An 18,543-nucleotide genomic window follows, 5' to 3' on the forward strand; every position below is an offset into this window, starting at 1 on the left:
TGCGACAGACAGGCGACCTGTGCAGGGTGCAGGGTATGGTAGCTGGAATAGCAACATACCCAAGGATAAGCAGAAGAGCATGACTGATATGATGAAACTGGGATTTTGTTGCACTTAATTATTGCAAACAAAACTAAAACTATAACTGAAACTAATCAAAACTAAACTGAAACTAAGGATTTTCAAAAAAAATTAAAACTAAACTAAACTAGCAAACAATTGGTAAAAACGAATTAAAACTGATATAAAATTGAAAATCTGAAGTCAAAACTAAATAAAAATAAAAACTAATGAAAATTGCAAAACTATTAAAACCCTGGTAATTAGTTACTGATTACTTTTTTCAAGTAACTTGACCAACACTGTTCACGGCAGCCATAAGCTTCTCCAAGATCTTATCCGTGCTGCACTCAATGAGCCCATTTTGAGAAACTCACGCCTCGTCCCATCATTTCAATCCCAGCGTGCAGCCTTGTGGGGGTTTGAACAGCCGGTTCCGCTTCCTTAATTCTTCGATAAGCCAGGGCCAAGCCAGCTCCGATCAGCAAGAACCCTGTTATCATGGTTCCGAATAGGTAGATATCTTCAGCACTCAGGCTCACCCAAGCTCAGACTTCTCGTTGAGAAAAGGGGTGTCAATTGCATTCAGCGACAAGTTGATCAAATCCATAATTCCTCTTTTAGGTTTTAGAGAACAGACTGTGAGAGAGTGTTCCAGGGAAAAGTAATACAAAAAACACGAGACTAAGGGGGAGGAGGAGGAGGAGAAAAGTGCGACTGCCTTCGTCAAGAGCAAGAGAGTAGTCCATCATCTGGTGTCCCCACTGTGGACTTCTCTGACCTCCTCTTAGGACACCAGAACATGATCTTCCTTTGGTTCAACACGACTCACCAGGAGGCCACGTTTGAGCTGTAAGGAGATGACATCATCACAGTGATCACTCTGGGAACATCCAGGACCACCATGTTTGTAGTTTTCTCCTTCCCACTGTAGCTGTGTTTGAACAGTTTGTGCACACATGCTCTTCATCTACCCACAGTGACTCCACGCTGGTACAGAGCTCTCCTCTAACCTGTCACATACTTATAGGGATGTATTTCCTTTTTTTTTTTTTTTTTTTGCCTGTCCCGTTTGGCTCTTTTGCCATCAGAATTATTGTCTAAAGGCAAAGAAAGATGCCCAACGGATTTACTTTACCAAATGGACCATCCCAGCCTTGCCATAATGGTCCATTTGATTCACCTTTTATTGTTTATTTTATTTTCACTTGCTGAATACGGGACAGACTTGACTGGGGGAAAGAAGGGGAGAAAGAAAGAGGGAAAGAGAAACAGCTGAGAAGAGGGACGGGGGAGAAGGGCAAAAAACAAAAACCAACAGAACGGGCAGAAAAAGAAAAAAAAAAGAAAAGAAAAAAGAAAAAAAATGCATATATCGATCACCTGGATCATCTGTTGAGAAAGAAAAAAGAAAACAAGCAGAAGAGAACAAGAGTAATAGAATAAACAACATCACAATGATATATGGGAATATGACAGTAAATACTAAATATTAAACATTATTGTGCAGCACATAAGATCAACAGAACACAGTGTGCTTTGAGGTAGGAGCCAAAAAGGGTGTAGTTTGTGGGTGTGATCACCCGTGTGTACACCTGTGAGCATGGATGCGCTTGTTTTTTTTAAAAGGTTCCTTCATGTAATGATCTGCTAGAGGGTGTGGGGGGCCACAGCCCCGTCATCCAGGGCATGAAGCAGGTATGGAGGAGATCAAAACTCCAGACATCCAGAGGCCCTCAGAACACAAGAGACCAAGGAAGACCAACAGAGGGGTCTTTTGTGCTTTCATGTTATATGACCCTTTGATCAGCAGTACCCCACACACACACACAAACACACACACACACACACACGGTATTCTTTGTTCACATGTATACCTATGTAAGATGCTATATGTTAATGACCCTATGCATATTCATGTAACCACAATAAAAGGAGTGCTATGGGGAACCTGGCTGAGAGTCTGACGGAGGTCAAGTGGTGGAACGACACTTGGCTCCAGACAGGTCTCCCTCATGCATGAGTGACAAGAAGAACTTTGCCTACTTCGTGTCTTGCTTGCTGTGTAATTATATTGCCTTCAACGTTCCAGCGAATAGGTTCAAGCTACAAACCTATCACTAACCCTTATTGGGAGGATGGGAAGAGGGAGGGGTTCAATATTTACAATGGGTCATTGTAATCATAAAAATTCATGGGGGAATTGCAACTAATTCATGATTTAATTTTGATAATTTTAATAATTTAGGGTATTATTGGGTTAAAATTTTCATATTTGTAGTTTGAGCACAAGGGGCATGCAGAATTTGGGGGTTTAAAAATATACAAGTAAAAAATTAATATGTCATAACATTTAACATAAATTTTGGGATTAAAAATTATTATTAAAAATTTCATGTTAAATTGGACTTTTAATATTGGGTGTAAATATGATTTGGGCCTACAATAATTAAGTACATACTGGGAAATATCATAATTCATGGAGTGAGCATTTTTAAAAACTAATGGGAAAGGGCAATTTACATAGGAAGGAAATTTGGATAAAGAAGACGAATGAAAAATCTAACTGGAGCAGAGGGTATAAAAGGCGCTGAGACACACGGGAAGGGCATTTCGCCTTGAGACACAAAAGGAGCAACATCACAGAGACTAGACAAACACACAGAAGTTTGTTTTGCTTGTTTTTTGTGCCATAGCCTGAAGAAGGCCCTTTTCAGGGCCGAAACGTCGCGGCGGCACAAATTGAAATATTTTATTTAATTCATTTTATTTTTAATTCATAAATACAAAACTAATAAATAACAAAAGAGCAAAAAAACTTTTATTTCATTTCATTTTATTTTCTTAATTACCACTCTTACTTTTTGATTACTTAGATACCAAAGGCGACATTATTAATATATAACAAAGGCGATACCACAATAATAAAAATCAACACACTACATAAGTAAACAAAAACACCAAGACATTAAAAAGTCCATCGGGCTCGATGGCTTTTTTTGATGATGAGGATGGGTGGACGGTGGTCCGTCGCGGGAGGCGCCAGCGGCGTCCTGGGCGGTCCGACTTCCAGCAGCAACGGGTCACCTGGGGGATGGACCGTGCACGTCCTCCTGCCTTCGAAAGAGGGGGGAGGAGTCAGTCTTCATTCCCTAACCCTAAAAACAGTAGCACAAAGAGAAAACAAGTCAAAGAAAAAAGGAAACACAGAAAGCAAAGTGAAAAGACAAGTAAGTCACGTAAAAAGAAAAAGTGAGAACCCAAGAAGTGGGAGGAGACAAGCAACACTGTTACGTTCCCCTGAGGGGTCTAGGCGGGGAGGGGGAAGTAACAAAAGTGACCGGGTCAGAAAAAGGAGTCAAGGAGGCAAAAGGGTTAAATTAAAGAGTTTTATTAAAGTAGCGCAACTAAAAGAGACGGACAAGCCGCTATCACCATTTAAGAAAAACAAACAAAACTCAGGCGTTGGTCAATAAAGTAAAACGTAAGCCAAAAAGAAAGAGCAGCTCACTAGCTGCAAACCACCAAAACACAGCTCACTAGCTGCAAACACAAAAACCACTCAGCTCACAAGCTGTAACCACACTAATGGCACTCTGGCCCAGAGCTCACCTTTCCCTGGGCTTAAATACTGTTAATTACTGATGTGAGTCAGCTGTGTAACAGGGAAAGGTGGCACCTCAGGCAGAAGAGGTGGTGGGACACACCCACACAGGCACCTTCAGGAGGAGGCCCTGCTAGGGCCGTAACACCCCCTCCCATAAATACAAACCCATGGTTTGTCAAATTATTACGATAACCACAACAAGTCCATAACCGTTTCATCACCTACTGGCAGGCTTTCCACCTACCAAACCCCATAGCAACGGTTAGGCATTGCCTGCGGAAGCTGCCAACCCCATCTCAATGGGTTCAAAATACTTACTGAGGGTGGCCGCAGACCCTCAAAACAATTTCTCATGTGATAACCAGGGCTTTTTTGAGCCATCACATGTGGAGAACACAGCAGGTCATTTTGAGGAACTGAGACATTGTCAACCAGCAGCAGCTCAAGGTTAGTTGACCTCTCACACTGACTACATGACACTATTGAGCAATTATGCTCCAAGTGTAGCCTTTTACTAGGCCTGGCAACCTTGTCGGTTTGAGAACCACGACTAACTTTTCTCAAAGCAGGCCCTTTTTGCTTTGAGTCAGCTTTCCGTTTGAGTTTCAATTTCAAACAGTTAGCAATGAGGTGTCCAGGTTTGTGGCAGAAGAAACAAAGCTTCGTTTTGGGTCTCGAAACCACAACTTTTTCAGCCTTGTTAGCTGGCTCCCTCCTAGCTCTCCAAGATGTATTACAGTGAGAAGAGATGTCACATTCTACAGCATTTGTTTTATGAGTTAGGGTAAACTCATCTGCCAGTATGGCAGCCTGCTGTAATGTGGAAACCCTTTGTTCGCTTAAATAAAGAGCAATACACTCAGGAACAGAGTTTTTAAAATCCTCCACAAGCATGAGCTCACGTAACGACCCCAAACTGTTAACCTGGCTTGCAGAGCACCACCTACCAAAAAGCTTTGCCTTCTCCCGAGCAAAGTCAAGGTAGGACTGACCCTGTGCCAACTCCAAACCTCGAAAGTTCTGCCTATAGGCCTCAGGCACAAGTTCATAGGCTTGGAGGACAGCACTTTTAATCTTTTCATAAACTAGGCTGTCCTGCCTAGACAGACCAGAGCACGCTTCTTGAGCCTCACCTGTCAACCGACACAGCAACATCACCCCCCACACATCTTGAGGCCACTGCAGTGCAGTTGCCAGGCGTTCGAACACACTGAAAAAGCTGTGAACACTGGATTCACAGAAGTCTGGAACCAGGTGAATGTTATTGCTCACAAACGAGCCTCTAGACACCTGTACACTAACAGCTGTGTCAACCATTTTGGGGATGGTGAAGAGTTAGCAAAACACAACCTAATTAAGACAGTTAACAGACCACTACACAACTTACTTTAGCTGACCAACGTACCTCTTACAGTATACACAATAAACAAACACAACTTACCCAGTTCCTAAGCACAACAAACTTTACCTATCTTCTGGAGCGTGCCGGGCTTGAGGCAACTTGAAAGGCAAAACTTCAGCGACTGGAGCCCTGAATTGCCTACCCCCAACAGGGAACTAATCCCCGCCCAGGATTACTCCGAAAATAAAAAAGGCAAAACAACAAAAGAGTGCCCGAAGGAAGAACTTAAAACAAAGCTCAGCTGGACACTCACCTAACTAAACTGGGAAGTTGAATCTCCAAAGGTAAAAACAGCAAGATAATCAAAAACCAATTCCAACTCAAAACTCCCTTTTCAACGATCCCGGACGAGCCCCCACTTGTTACGTTCCCCTGAGGGGTCTAGGCGGGGAGGGGGAAGTAACAAAAGTGACCGGGTCAGAAAAAGGAGTCAAGGAGGCAAAAGGGTTAAATTAAAGAGTTTTATTAAAGTAGCGCAACTAAAAGAGACGGACAAGCCGCTATCACCATTTAAGAAAAACAAACAAAACTCAGGCGTTGGTCAATAAAGTAAAACGTAAGCCAAAAAGAAAGAGCAGCTCACTAGCTGCCAACCACCAAAACACAGCTCACTAGCTGCAAACACAAAAACCACTCAGCTCACAAGCTGTAACCACACTAATGGCACTCTGGCCCAGAGCTCACCTTTCCCTGGGCTTAAATACTGTTAATTACTGATGTGAGTCAGCTGTGTAACAGGGAAAGGTGGCACCTCAGGCAGAAGAGGTGGTGGGACACGCCCACACAGGCACCTTCAGGAGGAGGCCCTGCTAGGGCCGTAACAAACACTATAAAAGCCAAGACGGCACTGAGCTCGGCCTGAAGAAGGCGAAGGAACGCCGAAACGTCGCGAGGAGCTCAGTAGATGCGCATTAACCCAAGTTGGGCAATTTTTTGAACTGGGGCAGGGGTACCACCATCCTGTCCCACGGTGGAGAGTGCATCTCAGGGAACCGGCGATTGCTGGTGCCCTGATCTTTTTTCAACACCCTAACCCTATTCTCGCAGTCGAACTCGTCTGGGCTTCACCTTCCCACTGGCCCCTGTGTCCTTCTCATAGTGTCCTTTGTTGTCTTGAAATCTCCAGCAGACACAGTCTGTTTCTTCTCCGTTGATCTTTTCAGTATTTTCCTTTTAGATTAAATCCCAGCCTGGCAAAATATCCCATTCAGTGCCTTTAAACAGTTATGTCACACTGTTCTTACCAGCCTGCAGTTCACCGTGCATCTTTTCATCACGTGGTTTCTTCTTCTCTGTTCATCCTTTCAGTCGTCTCTTTCAAGATTACTCCAAGCATGGCAAATATGCTGCTGCTGGTATCGTCAGTGTGGTTTCAGTGTTAATGGTTCAGTTGCACTGTCTTTTGCCTGCTGTTAATTCTTCAAGTCCACGATGTTCTGTCGGTCTTCATCAGGAGATTAACTGTCCTTTGAGTTTCTTCTCAGGATCGGGACAAGTGGGAGGTCAAGCTGTAAAATTTTAAGCCAAAATCTGGCCTATTTCCTCCCAATTCTGTTAATCTATGGTTTTGCCGCTGTACTCAAAATTCCAGGTTGAGAAAAGTCCACCTTTATTTATTTGTAACCTGTATTGACACACTAAAGCATACCATTAATATCCTTTTCATTTCTTTTCTTAAAACCTCCATTCTGCCTAGAGTTTGACTCATCTCTCTCTCTGGGTGCTCACTTGTCACAGTGAGTCTCCTTTTATGGGCATGCAAAGTTCCTGTCACACAAACCATTTCTTGTCACACACACACAGCACTCAGAGCCATATTTCCTGTTTCTCTTTCCTATTTTACAACCTAATCAAACTGTTTAGTTTTACTAAGTCTTGATCTAAAAACAATGCACCCTTGTTTCACGCACACACTTTTAAATATACTAAATTCTTTGCATTTGTCAGTATTCACATCACAGTCTTCAGTGTGCTCAGCAGAGCTCTTTCAGACATCAGGAATCGTCTCACACACACCGCCTTTTTCTCTCACACTTCCACTTCTGCACGCACTCTACTATCAACTTTCATGGTGTTATTATTATTTATTATTTTGTAGAAATCACACCCAATCACTCAAAGCCTACTACTCACAGCATTCACACACTTAAACTGTGACAAGAGTTGAGGAATATACTCAAAACACGCTTTCCTAAGAGTATTTTAGACATGCCTTTCATAATCAGAAAGAGCAAGTCAAAAAGAAAAACAATTGAAACCTCTATTATTCTCACCGCACACACAAGAAATTGAAAAAATAAAACACACCAGCAATTATTGCTGGAGAGAGGTTACTACTAAAAGTAATATGTTAGTCTTAAATATATACAGTGCACTCACTATATATATATATATATATATATATATATATATATATATAAAACACCCAGCACGCCCCTGCGGGCGGTTTATCCTTCAAGCTCGGGTCCTCTACCAGAGGCCTGGGAGCTTGAGGGTCCTGCGCAGCATCTTAGCTGTTCCCAGGACTGCGCTCTTCTGGACAGAGATCTCCAATGTTGTTCCCGGGATCTGCTGGAGCCACTCGCCTAGCTTGGGAGTCACCGCACCTAGTGCTCCAATTACCACGGGGACCACTGTTACCATCACCCTCCACATCCTCTCGAGCTCTTCTCTGAGCCCTTCGTATTTCTCCAGCTTCTCGTGTTCCTTCTTCCGGATATGGCTGTCATTCGGAACCGCTACATCGATCACTACGGCCGTCTTCTTCTGTTTGTCTACCACCACTATGTCCGGTTGGTTAGCCACCACCATTTTGTCCGTCTGTATCTGGAAGTCCCACAGGATCTTAGCTCGGTCATTCTCCACCACCCTTGGGGGCATCTCCCATTTTGACCTCGGGACTTCCAGGTTATACTCGGCACAGATGTTCCTGTACACTATGCCGGCCACTTGGTTATGGCGTTCCATGTATGCCTTGCCTGCTAGCATCTTGCACCCTACTGTTATGTGCTGGATTGTCTCTGGGGCATCTTTCCACAGCCTGCACCTGGGGTCTTGCCTGGTGTGATAGACCCCAGCCTCTATGGATCTTCTACAGCTTGATGTCATCCATGTACAGGAGGTGGCTGACAACTGCTCCATTCCGTAGTTGGTATCCGTAGCCAGTCTTGTTAATGATCTCACTGAGGGGGTTCAGGCCTATGCAGAACAGCAGTGGGGACAGAGCATATCCTTGGTAGATCCCGCACTTGATGGTGACTTGTGCTATGGGCTTGGAGCTGGCCTCTAGTGTTGTATGCCACATCCCCATTGAGTTCCTGATGAAGGCTCTTAGGGTCCTGTTGATCTTGTACAATTCTAAGCATTCCAGTATCCAGCTGTGGGGCATTGAGTCATAGGCCTTCTTGTAATCAATCCAGGCAGTGCACAGGTTGGTCAGTCTGGTCTTGCAGTCTCGGCTGACTGTTCTGTCTACCAGTAGCTGGTGTTTTGCGCCTCTGGTATTCTTGCCAATCCCTTTCTGTGCCCCACTCATGTATTGACCCATGTGCCTGTTCATCTTAGCCGATATGATGCCTGACAGGAGCTTCCATGTAGTACTGAGGCAGGTTATTGGTCGGTAGTTGGATGGGACCAGTCCCTTCTTGGGGTCCTTGGGGATCAGGACCGTTCGACCTTCGGTTAGCCATTCCGGGTGTCTCTCGTTAACTAGCAGCTGGTTCATTTGTGCTGCCAGACGCTCGTGGAGTGCAGTCAGCTTCTTTAGCCAGTAGGCGTGATGGTGCTGTCCAACTCTTCATACTGGAGACCCTTTCTTGGATATCTGCCACTGTGATGGTTACTGGACCCTGTTCAGGGAGGTCGCTATGGTCTGCCCTCAGATCCACTAGCCACTGAGCATTGCCGTTATGGGTTGCGTCCTTCTCCCATATGCTCTTCCAGTATTGCTCCGTCTCCAGTCTCTTATTGTTCCCTTGCCACTGAGAGTACACCTTTGCTGGTTCTGTGGAGAACAGCTGGTTTATTCTCCTGCCTTCTATCTCTCTGGTGTACCTCCTCAAGCGTCCTGACTCCTCTTTGCCATAGCATTTATGTTGTACCTTGTCAATCTCTAGCTGTGATAGCAGTCCCTTCTTTCGAATGTTGGAACACTGAGCTACTAGTTGTTTCACCGTCATTGTGGATGTTGGGTATCGAAGAATCCATAGGTCCCCTCATCCTATTCGTGTAGCCCCTTCCGCCAGGGTTACTTGCGTAGTAGCATTCCAACAACGCCCTGTTTTCGTCTCTTGCCCACCGATGCCTTCTTGTTCCAGTAGCCCAGTTGTCGTCAGGGTGCCCTGGTTCCTCAACACCTGACGCGGACCTTGTTGATCCGGGCGACGTCCGAGCCGGCATGCCTTCATATTTATCTGTCTCGCTCATGTCTGCGGTAGGCTCGGTAGGCTATATATATATATATATATATATATATAAATTTAAAAAAACTCAGTCAATTACTATACATTCACTACAGCAGCTCAAGACTTTATTTATAGCCCTCTAATAAACATAAATGGCGTCTTAAACACACATTCAACAATGTTTGCAGCAGTACTTGTAAAACCAACTGTGGTTTAAACAGTTCACTGCTTACTAATTTGCATTTTCACACACACCATCTAAAAATAGCAGCAGACAGTCAGTGCATTACTGAGTCGACACACAACCTCCTCTCACACCAAACTCTCTTATTTTATATTACAAAGACGTCTTATATTTACAACCACTGTCAGATCTGTCAGCTTTAGCGCCTAAACAATTTCGACAAATTTAAGTTAACGGTCCAACCGATAAAGTCCAACTTTCTTGTGATCAATTAACCAGTATCTGTCCAACAGTTTCTGGCCTCATCTCTAAAATCCCTAACTCAATTTAAAAGCGTCAACCAACCCAAACTTTGCCTGAAGCTCTATTTTTGCCATTTCACAGCCAAGGCTTACCCCAAAGTTTTAAGTTAAAGTTACACGCCCGAAGTCCAACTTCTGCTGGCCAAAAAAGCGCAGACTACCGTTCCAAACGGTAAGGAGACTCTAACTCCTAGTTATTCTGGAGTGCCCCAAGCTCCACAGTGACCAACTGACTATCCCTCTTCAAGGACAATGCCTAAGCGTCCTTGGCATTGGCAAGCGTTACCTCTGAGCACTGCGCTTCCTATCAGTCCAACTGACGTTCTTGAATAATTTATAATACTTTGGAACAACAGTAAAACACCCAAAAAAGTGTAAGACTGAAGCAGGTCCAACCTTATAACCAATAGGGGCTCCAACCCCAAACAATAACCAAATTCCCTAATATACTAAAAGCAGTCCAACTGCTTTCCACGGTCCAACCGTATTAAATCCTTTAGCGGTCCAACCGCATTCAATCATTTAAATCCTCAGTACTGTCATGAGATTTTCATCAAAATCAAACCAGACATTCACCAGTAATTTCAGTGAGTAGACTTTAATTTGTAATGTCCAATTTGGCACACTTTGGAAATAATTCAACAGGTAGTGCCTTACCTTTGGATAAGCCGGCTTATGCCCTCTCACTTCGACCACTGGCACTCGTGTCTGCCCGTCCGACCACCTCAGACCACCGAATTTCTCCGTCTACACCTTCTAATTCTCTCCCTCCTCAACCACCGGACGAAGCCCCCAAATGTTAAGGTTCAAATATTGAGGAAGGAGAGTACAAACAACCAGGTCCAGAAGAGCTTGGTCAGACAATTGATTTTAATGAAATACACTTACACGACTTAATCAAAGCATAAACAGATATTTTATACCATCAGGGCTTGAATTTAATGACGCCCCCTCAACGTCAGATCCATTTCATACATAGGTCAAAACCACAATGACTTTTAACACAGTTTAAAAAGAACATTGTCTTCATCTTCATGGCAGTTACTTCCTGTCACTGCCGGATGCTCGCTTATCATCTTGACACATCAGCAGCAGTTCTGCGACAAACTGCTCTTTTGCAACCCTGAGCAAAACATGATTAAACTTTCACCTATAAATGATTCTCTCTAACTGAGTGTGTGTGTGCTAACCACAATTGTACCCTATTTCACCTCGCCAACTAGCTCCTGACCTCTCACCAGACAGAGAGACAGAAGCCACTCTCATATATGTAATAACCGAACTGAAACTATGTATATGTTGAATAAATGTTTTAATCAGGAACCTCTACTAAAAGCTTAATCAAAGAATATAAAAGTATAAAAGACAATTTGAATAACCTAGTTATTCACATAGCCTCGTCCAAACAGCTCCTCAGAATAACCTGCACTTAGACTCTGCTTTCAGTTTCACTTCTGTAAAAGGCACACTCTGCAAACCTGCAATTTCCTGTCAGCCTGCAACTTAGTCTTTCTGAAAGACACACACACTGTTTAAACATCTGAATGCAATATCAATACTGTAGATTATATTATTAATGCAATGGTAATGATGATGATTATTAACAATAGCAGCAAAATAATTTCCCTGATCTCCACAGCTACAAAAATATCCGTTCGGAAAGACGGAGCGCGCACGACCATACCCAGCTGATAGCACTCCCGCCCCGCCGCATCATCGGGTTAAACCAGCACCGCCGACAGAACGAGTGAGAGCGCAGCTGGCACAAAACACGGATCGCTGGATGGCCAGTTATTCATCAATAATATGTAGCAAAACCAAAATGTGTGGTAGCATTTCTTCAGAAGAATAAACATAAAAATATCGTAAAGCCCAGTGACAAACAACATTAGTAATAGTGTATTTATTTCCACATATTCAGAACTTTTTATTCCTTAAAAGTCCCCAACAGTTCCAAAAATGTGGCCTCAGTCAGGCTGTAGTTAAAAATTCAAAACATCTTTTTTAATTTGCAGCACCGACTTATTATACAGCTCGTCAAATATAGTTCCAATTTTAACAACGATTTGAAAGACACCAAAAAGCACACAGGAACACCAAACTGAGTAAACAACACTGTTCCAGCCTGGTGCTGCATGATTTCCCAAACGTTTTGCCAGCGGGAAATCAGAATTCACCAGGAAAACACAATTATCCCGAGCAGTTGTTCCTCATGGATAGCCACATACGGGTGACCGCACAGCAGCAAACAACCACACTGCGTGGTGGTAATCCCGTCATCCTGTTAATTCACTTTAACACCATCTGTACATCTGTCAGTCAGATGTATTCATTATTTCCACCAGTCTCCTGGACGGGAGCTTTAAAATTTACAGAGCGTCGCAGTGAGGAGTCTTCAAGTGAGGCTTCTGGGCGCTGCAGAGAAACAGAACAGAAATGCATTACAAATTAATTACATATTAAAAAGTACCTTTTAGCAGCAAATAATACACTCATAAACCAAAGTTTAAAATTTAGCCATTAAGAGATTTTCAACTACATAAAGATAATAATAATCACAAAACGTTAAACACATTTGGAGTTCAAAGTTATCATTTTAGTTACCACAGCGGGTAGCTCCATGCTTAATTTGATACAGCTGTTTAACCATCAGCATCAAATGTGTCTCCTCCTTGGATCAAACCAGGGAACTTGCAAATGTGTAAACTATACAACTATGAAGCCACTAATTATTTGCTGCAAAACGTCCTCAAATGAAAAAAACAAAACGATGTAATGAAGATACAGTCGCTGACATGCACTTTATTGCTGCGTATACTGAGAGAGCTCCATCAAGCTCACCAGGATTGAAATCCACTGTTGTTGAACAAACGTCAGTGGTGTGGTAGCAACAGAAATCTAACATATACAAGGCAGAAAAAAAGCAGTAATGATAACGCATTACTGGCTCTACATTAACAAAACTAAGACAAACTCAGCAGGTATAAAAGAAAAGAAAAGAACAAAAGACAAAAATGCAGGAAAAATGAAATGTTAATGTCATTAAATACTTTGTTACCAATTTATGTTGCATGTGAATATTCACCTTCCCATCCATGAGTGCATTAAAAAAATAAGAACAACATTAGTCTCTGTCAAAAACCACTGCTGTGTGTCTAATTTGGTTGGATGAATATTAGGGCTGCCACGATTAGTCGACTAGTCACGATTACGTCGACTATCAAAATCGTTGACGATTAATTTAATAGTCGACGCGTCTTTTGAAGCTTTGTAAGATCACAAAAGACGCAGGAATAAGTAGTAGGATTTAAGAGTGTAATAACGGACTGAAACAGAAGATGGCAGCACTGCATGTACAAGGATGCCAGTTGCCGTTAAACCCAGAAGAAGAAGAAACTGTGTCCCAGAATTCATAGTGCGGCCCAGCTCAGTTTCCAACAATGGCGGCAGCTAGTTAGTTTTAATATTACTCTTATTATTCTTTCTGGGTCACAAAATAAACGTTTACCATATTTTCAGGCGAGAATGTAGCTGTGTAAACCTCAAATATCTGCTCAGTTTATCAAGACACCGCATATTTTCAAAAGCGCTCCGACGTTTTCGGAGACGTCTGTTACCCGCTAGCTCGATAGCTAGCCGGGGGCAAGGCTCACTAGAGCCCTGAGAACACCGGACTCCCGGCAAATCGTCTTCAAACCCACTGCCGTCTTTTGCTACTCAGGTTAAACATGACATATGAGTCACTTTGATAACTTAAAAATGTTATTGTTTGGCTTTTTTCAGTATTTTATTTGTTCCTGAGTAAATCGGTTTGGCTGAAATTAAAGTTATAGTTTTTACACAGCTGAGTAAAGTCAAGCAGACAGCTGATTATCAGAAGTGTGAGATGCTTGAGAATATACTGCGGTGAGTTTATTAAACTCCACCGAAACAATCTACAAATTTCATTAAAATTTAATAAACTATCATCTTGTCTTTATTTTTAGTTAGCACATACCTGAAACACTTAAAGCTGTAAGCTAATGATATATAAGAGTAGATGCATGCTGGTGCAATAAGCTGCAGGTTTTACATTCAATGGATGCATGATCTGATTAGTTGACTAATCGCAAAAATAATCGGTGACTAGTCGACTATCAAAATACTCATTTGTGGCAGCCCTAATGAATATAAACAAAAATCTAAAAAAAAAAAAAAAAAAAAAAGGGGGGGGGGGCTCACCTCATCGACAGGCTGCACGTCTGGGAGCTCAGGTCTGAGCAGTGCAACATCTCTGTCTGGTTGATCTTGAGAAAGGTTCTCATTCCCTTTTGAAGTTTTATTCTTCGACTCAGACGAATCTGACCGAGCAGCTTTTGGCTCCGATTTGGCTTTGTTTTCACCAACGCTGTTATCCTTTGCTGCTGGTGGCCGTTCTTCTGCTCCCCGCTGGTTTTCTGAATCTGGCTCAACAGACGGATTCTGGTCTGCCTCAGGAACTTCATTGGCCCGCTCAGCGTCCGGCTCATCCTCAGCAGTTCCTAGAGTCTCGACCCACTGCCTGTTGGGTCTCCTCTGATGCAAGTCATTCCTGTTTAATCTGGCTTCATCAGCTCTGTACCTTAGGGCATGTTGCTGTTGAGGTGCATCCCCTCCTGCAAAATGATTGCAGTCCTCAATCCTGAGGCGAGGTTGAGCTTGCGGTTGTTCCAGCTCTGGTGGTGGTGGATCCCTTCGAGGGCGGCGTAGAGGTGCCATGATGCCATGCTGGAAGGCTGCTTGCACACTTCCATACATGAACACCTGTAGAAGAGTCAAACATATATTTATTTATACAAAGCAAAGACATACAATGTATTGCTTTATTAATGCAAATAATGCTGTGTATACAACGAAAGCTCCATAATGTGAATTAATGTGAAAAAGGGGACAATTTGTACCACAACGGCGATCACGATAGTGAGCAGGACTGGGATCTGCAGGGTAACTGGTAGATCTTTGAGGAGCGCTCGAAGAAATTCACTGATTCCCTGTCCGAAGTGCTTCAGTGGCTCTGTGATGAAGGTCGTAATGGTAACAGAGATTGCCTAAAAAGAGAAGGATGTCTAGGTCATAACAAAGTCCAAGCGCATACCAAGGAACACAGTTTGGCATGGTAAAAATATATAGCAGTTAGAACAAGGTAGACTGGTTGCTGGGTAAAATCGGTGTAAAGAAGGTGCTGTACCAAAATCCTCCTGGTGACAACTTTGGTTTTTGCCACAGTGGCTGTTTTTTTTCACGTTTTGTCTGCAACAAGTTGCCAACTAATAGCCGAGCAGTTGCACAACTTGAAAAAGTGTGACACAAACTGGACATGGAAGCAAAGTTGTGCTTCAGTGCTGCAGCCAAGATGTTTCGAAATGCAATTTCAAAATTTGTACTTTTTACTTCACAACTGGAGGTTGTCGTATGGTCGTGGGCAGTGTGTGACTGGCAACTTGCTCGCTCACTTCTACGCTGTCAACATATTTGTCACATGTCCAAAATGGCAGCCAAATTAAAACCATGTGTTTAGTGGTGATGTGTCCGCAAAACCTCAATAACCCTTAACAGACATTCCAAAGAGTGGCCTACCTTGGTTGGAGGTACCAACAGGATGGGATTAACCATGAGAACTTCATAGTATCTCTTACAAGGGTCATCTTGAAGAGTCCAGGTGCTTCTAAACCACTCTGCAGGATACCAAATACAGGTCCAAGCTTAGGCAGACGTTATGAGCCAAATACGCTTAATATATGCAAAACAGCAATGCTGGAGTCTAAAACTGTTAAAGCAGCTGAGACTTCAGAGTTTGCACAATGACTCCACAAGGACTTAAATTCCTCTCCATCTCATGGCTGTGCAGTGAAACGTATTTCAAAATGATATTTAATACGCTCTAAAAAGGAATGTTTTTCTCAGCCAGTTAATATTTTAGATGCAAGAGGTTTTCACAGAATGCCGTGACTGTTCGTGCTTGGTGATTGCATACCTTTCAAACTGTCACTCCAGTCAATTTTCTTCACCCCAGTGCATTTTGCATTAAAGCCTTCCATCTTCACTATATTATTTTGATGCTCAGCAAAGGCAATCTGAACAAAATATACATATTTATTAAAAACATTGTATTTTACAATCAAAGCACTGAAATACAGCTAAACTGAAACCACTGAAAGCTGCAGGAGCTCCTATTTACCTTGTACAGGTAGAACCAGTTCCAGATAATACTAACGAAGAAGCAGACGGCAAACAGTCGTCGGAACTGCACAAACCAGGAGATCGTTGTCCACAGTTCGGTGCTGATAATGGCTACTATAATCAGGACAAATGACCCGATCTGGAGGAGAGAGCAGAGTACAGTTTGAGTGGTTACAGAAAATAGAAACCATTAAAGCACAGTAGAAGCATTAAGAAGAGTCAGAATAGAAGGAAGCCAGAGGTAAAAGCTACTAAAAACTTACTTTTAATACTGTGTCCAGCTCCACCCCAAAGGTGTCTTCAAATCGCCACTTCCAGGCCTCATAATCATGCGGTTTAAGGTCCACGAGTATCTGACTGATGGCGTTGTCCAGAGCGCCTGTTCTCCATCTGTCTTCACCCTCCAGAAGTGTCTGGATCTCTGTCATGGCTTGTTTGGACAGTTTGACTTTGGCATCAAAAAAGACATCTGTGGAGTCACTGGGCTGGGGAGAAATTAGAGCAAGTGTCTTAAAATTGCAATATTTATGACACTTGGCCAATTATTGAACCAGAGAAAAATTATGGCACAATATGTTCAACTAAAATCTCATAATTCACCATAAAACATGAGATGACCACCTACCACACCCACTCTTTGTATTTCCTTCAACAGTCTGCTCAGAAATCGCTTGAACACTGGACTGCATGTTGGCTGTTGTGAGATGAGCTTGATCGTCTTCTTTTGATCTTCATTCTGAATGAAGGAAGGTGGTGTAACGATATGAAGGATATCTTCTTGGCACACTTCGCCATAATTTAAACATCTCAGCCTACCCGAGTCTTGTTGCTGACCCACTAATGGCTGTTCTAAAAGTAGTAACAAAAGTCAAATCATGTATAATTGGTTTCTTGTACATTCAGTGATGATCTCAAGCCAATAGAGCACCTTTGGGATGTGGTGGAACTGAAATGTTTGCAGAACCTTGTTGAACATAAGACAGCTCTGAATGCAAAAGAGGCTCCAACACAGGACTAACAAGGTGTACCTAAGAAAACATGCACAGCGAGTGCACATGTATACATAAAATGTGATTGAATGTGATAGGCTAACTATGTGTTGACACCATAGTAACAGCCTGACTTTTACTATGGTAATGTCCTGATACTCTTGATGGTCCAGTATCTGTAAGTCTGACTCTAGTTAATAGAAAGTGAGAGGCTTAGAGTGCGGCTAGTCCTATCCCTGATCCTCAGATCATACTTTACTTTCTTTTTAGAGGCTACATTTCAAAAGTCCCTTAGAAAAAAACTTTCCAGACTCCTTAAACCGTCCACACAATTCTGTTTAAAAAGGTACATGAAATTGTTTTCTAAGCTTGAACGCAGAGCTTGACTCAGGAGTGTAAAACGTGTCAACAATTGTGCTAACAATGAGAAGAAAGTAATAAGCCTGGAGCCTAAATACTGTTAGACAAATTGGAAATTGTTTTTCAGTTCTACACCTTCAATTAACTCATTCAATTTGAATGGGGGAAAACTTATATTTTGAAAATATGAATATGCATTGTGCCTGATTTATTATTCAAAACACCAACCTGTTTCTGTAAATCCTCCACTTGCTCTTTGCAGGACGTCAGCTCGGTCTGGCTAGAGTCCTGATTGTACTCTCTTCTTTTAGTGCCCACGTTGTCATAGCTTGCTGGCTGCGATGCAAATACACACTCTTAATGAAAGAGCTGGACAACACAACGTCTTCACAGTGATCAGAACCGTGTCAAATGTAGCTGGGTCAGAGTAAACAATCTCCCAACCTCAGTAGGCTTCCTCATCGTTTTGGTGCTAGCATCGTAGTTGAGCATATCGTAAGGGTCGAGCCACTCGTTGTCCTCCTGCTGGCCCACGGCAGTGAGCGACAGGCTCCACAACAAAGCAATAAAGAACATCCTGGCCGGGAGAAGACAGGCTCCGAACCAGAGTTAGATCCTTGACAATGAAAGCAAGCACAGGTGTGCACAACTTTAGCTAGCAACGTTAGCTAAGTTTAAAGCTAATTTTTAAAGCAACTTTAGACTCACTGAATAAAACGTGACGTTTAAGGTAATATGACAGATTGAGGCGTGGGTCACATATTAAAACTAAACCGTCTATACTGAACAAAACAACATAACAGACCTTTCCGCAAAAGGAACCGCTTTACTGTACAACCGCGTGACGCAATTTAAGTTTGAAGGCTCATGGGTAATGTAGTTTTGGGAAGAAAAAAAAACAGTCCATTTTGGTAAAGCCGTAGTATTGATATTAAAAATCAGCTCAACCACACATGCAACTTCATAAGTAAACATACAGGAGCATTTTTTACAATTACACAAACTGAAATACAAATAAAGTATCAGGTACTAGAAATC

General features: G+C 42.6%; 1 protein-coding gene across 6 annotated transcripts; it reads right to left on the reverse strand.

Moving 5' to 3' along the window:
* Positions 1-3,080: 3,080 nt before the first annotated feature.
* LOC113016241 (chloride channel CLIC-like protein 1) lies at positions 3,081-18,372 on the reverse strand. 6 transcript variants are annotated; one of them, XM_080297262.1, is made up of 13 exons: positions 18,311-18,372; positions 17,950-18,121; positions 17,734-17,841; positions 16,782-16,892; positions 16,420-16,641; positions 16,155-16,295; positions 15,951-16,050; positions 15,554-15,651; positions 14,878-15,024; positions 14,180-14,740; positions 13,017-13,043; positions 12,800-12,856; positions 11,847-12,373 (listed from the first exon to the last, which is right to left on the reverse strand). In XM_080297262.1, the coding sequence occupies exons 2-13, from the start codon at positions 18,079-18,081 to the stop codon at positions 12,278-12,280; spliced, it is 1,800 nt and encodes a 599-aa protein (XP_080153388.1). In that variant the 5' UTR covers positions 18,082-18,121; positions 18,311-18,372; the 3' UTR covers positions 11,847-12,277. The 6 variants fall into 6 exon arrangements, with proteins under 6 accessions (XP_080153392.1, XP_080153391.1, XP_080153388.1 ...); XM_080297261.1 differs by having other exon boundaries at positions 18,214-18,348; XM_080297265.1 differs by lacking the exons at positions 11,847-12,373; positions 12,800-12,856 and adding an exon at positions 3,198-3,218 and having other exon boundaries at positions 17,950-18,351.
* Positions 18,373-18,543: the final 171 nt, after the last annotated feature.

Source organism: Astatotilapia calliptera, chromosome 23 (genome assembly GCF_964374335.1).
Source record: "Astatotilapia calliptera chromosome 23, fAstCal68.1, whole genome shotgun sequence".
Classification (NCBI taxonomy): domain Eukaryota; kingdom Metazoa; phylum Chordata; class Actinopteri; order Cichliformes; family Cichlidae; genus Astatotilapia; species Astatotilapia calliptera.

What these genes read in the sequence shown, in the direction of transcription:
- LOC113016241 (XM_080297262.1), bottom strand. Translation starts at nt 18,081, where the DNA reads ATGTTCTTTATTGCTTTGTTGTGGAGCCTGTCGCTCACTGCCGTGGGC. An exon ending in AAATACAAAGAGTGGGTGTG is followed by an intron (nt 16,642 to 16,781) that starts GTAGGTGGTCAT and finishes ATTTCTCCCCAG; the next exon opens with CCCAGTGACTCCACAGATGT. An exon ending in ACTGGTTCTACCTGTACAAG is followed by an intron (nt 16,051 to 16,154) that starts GTAAATAGGAGC and finishes TATTTTGTTCAG; the next exon opens with ATTGCCTTTGCTGAGCATCA.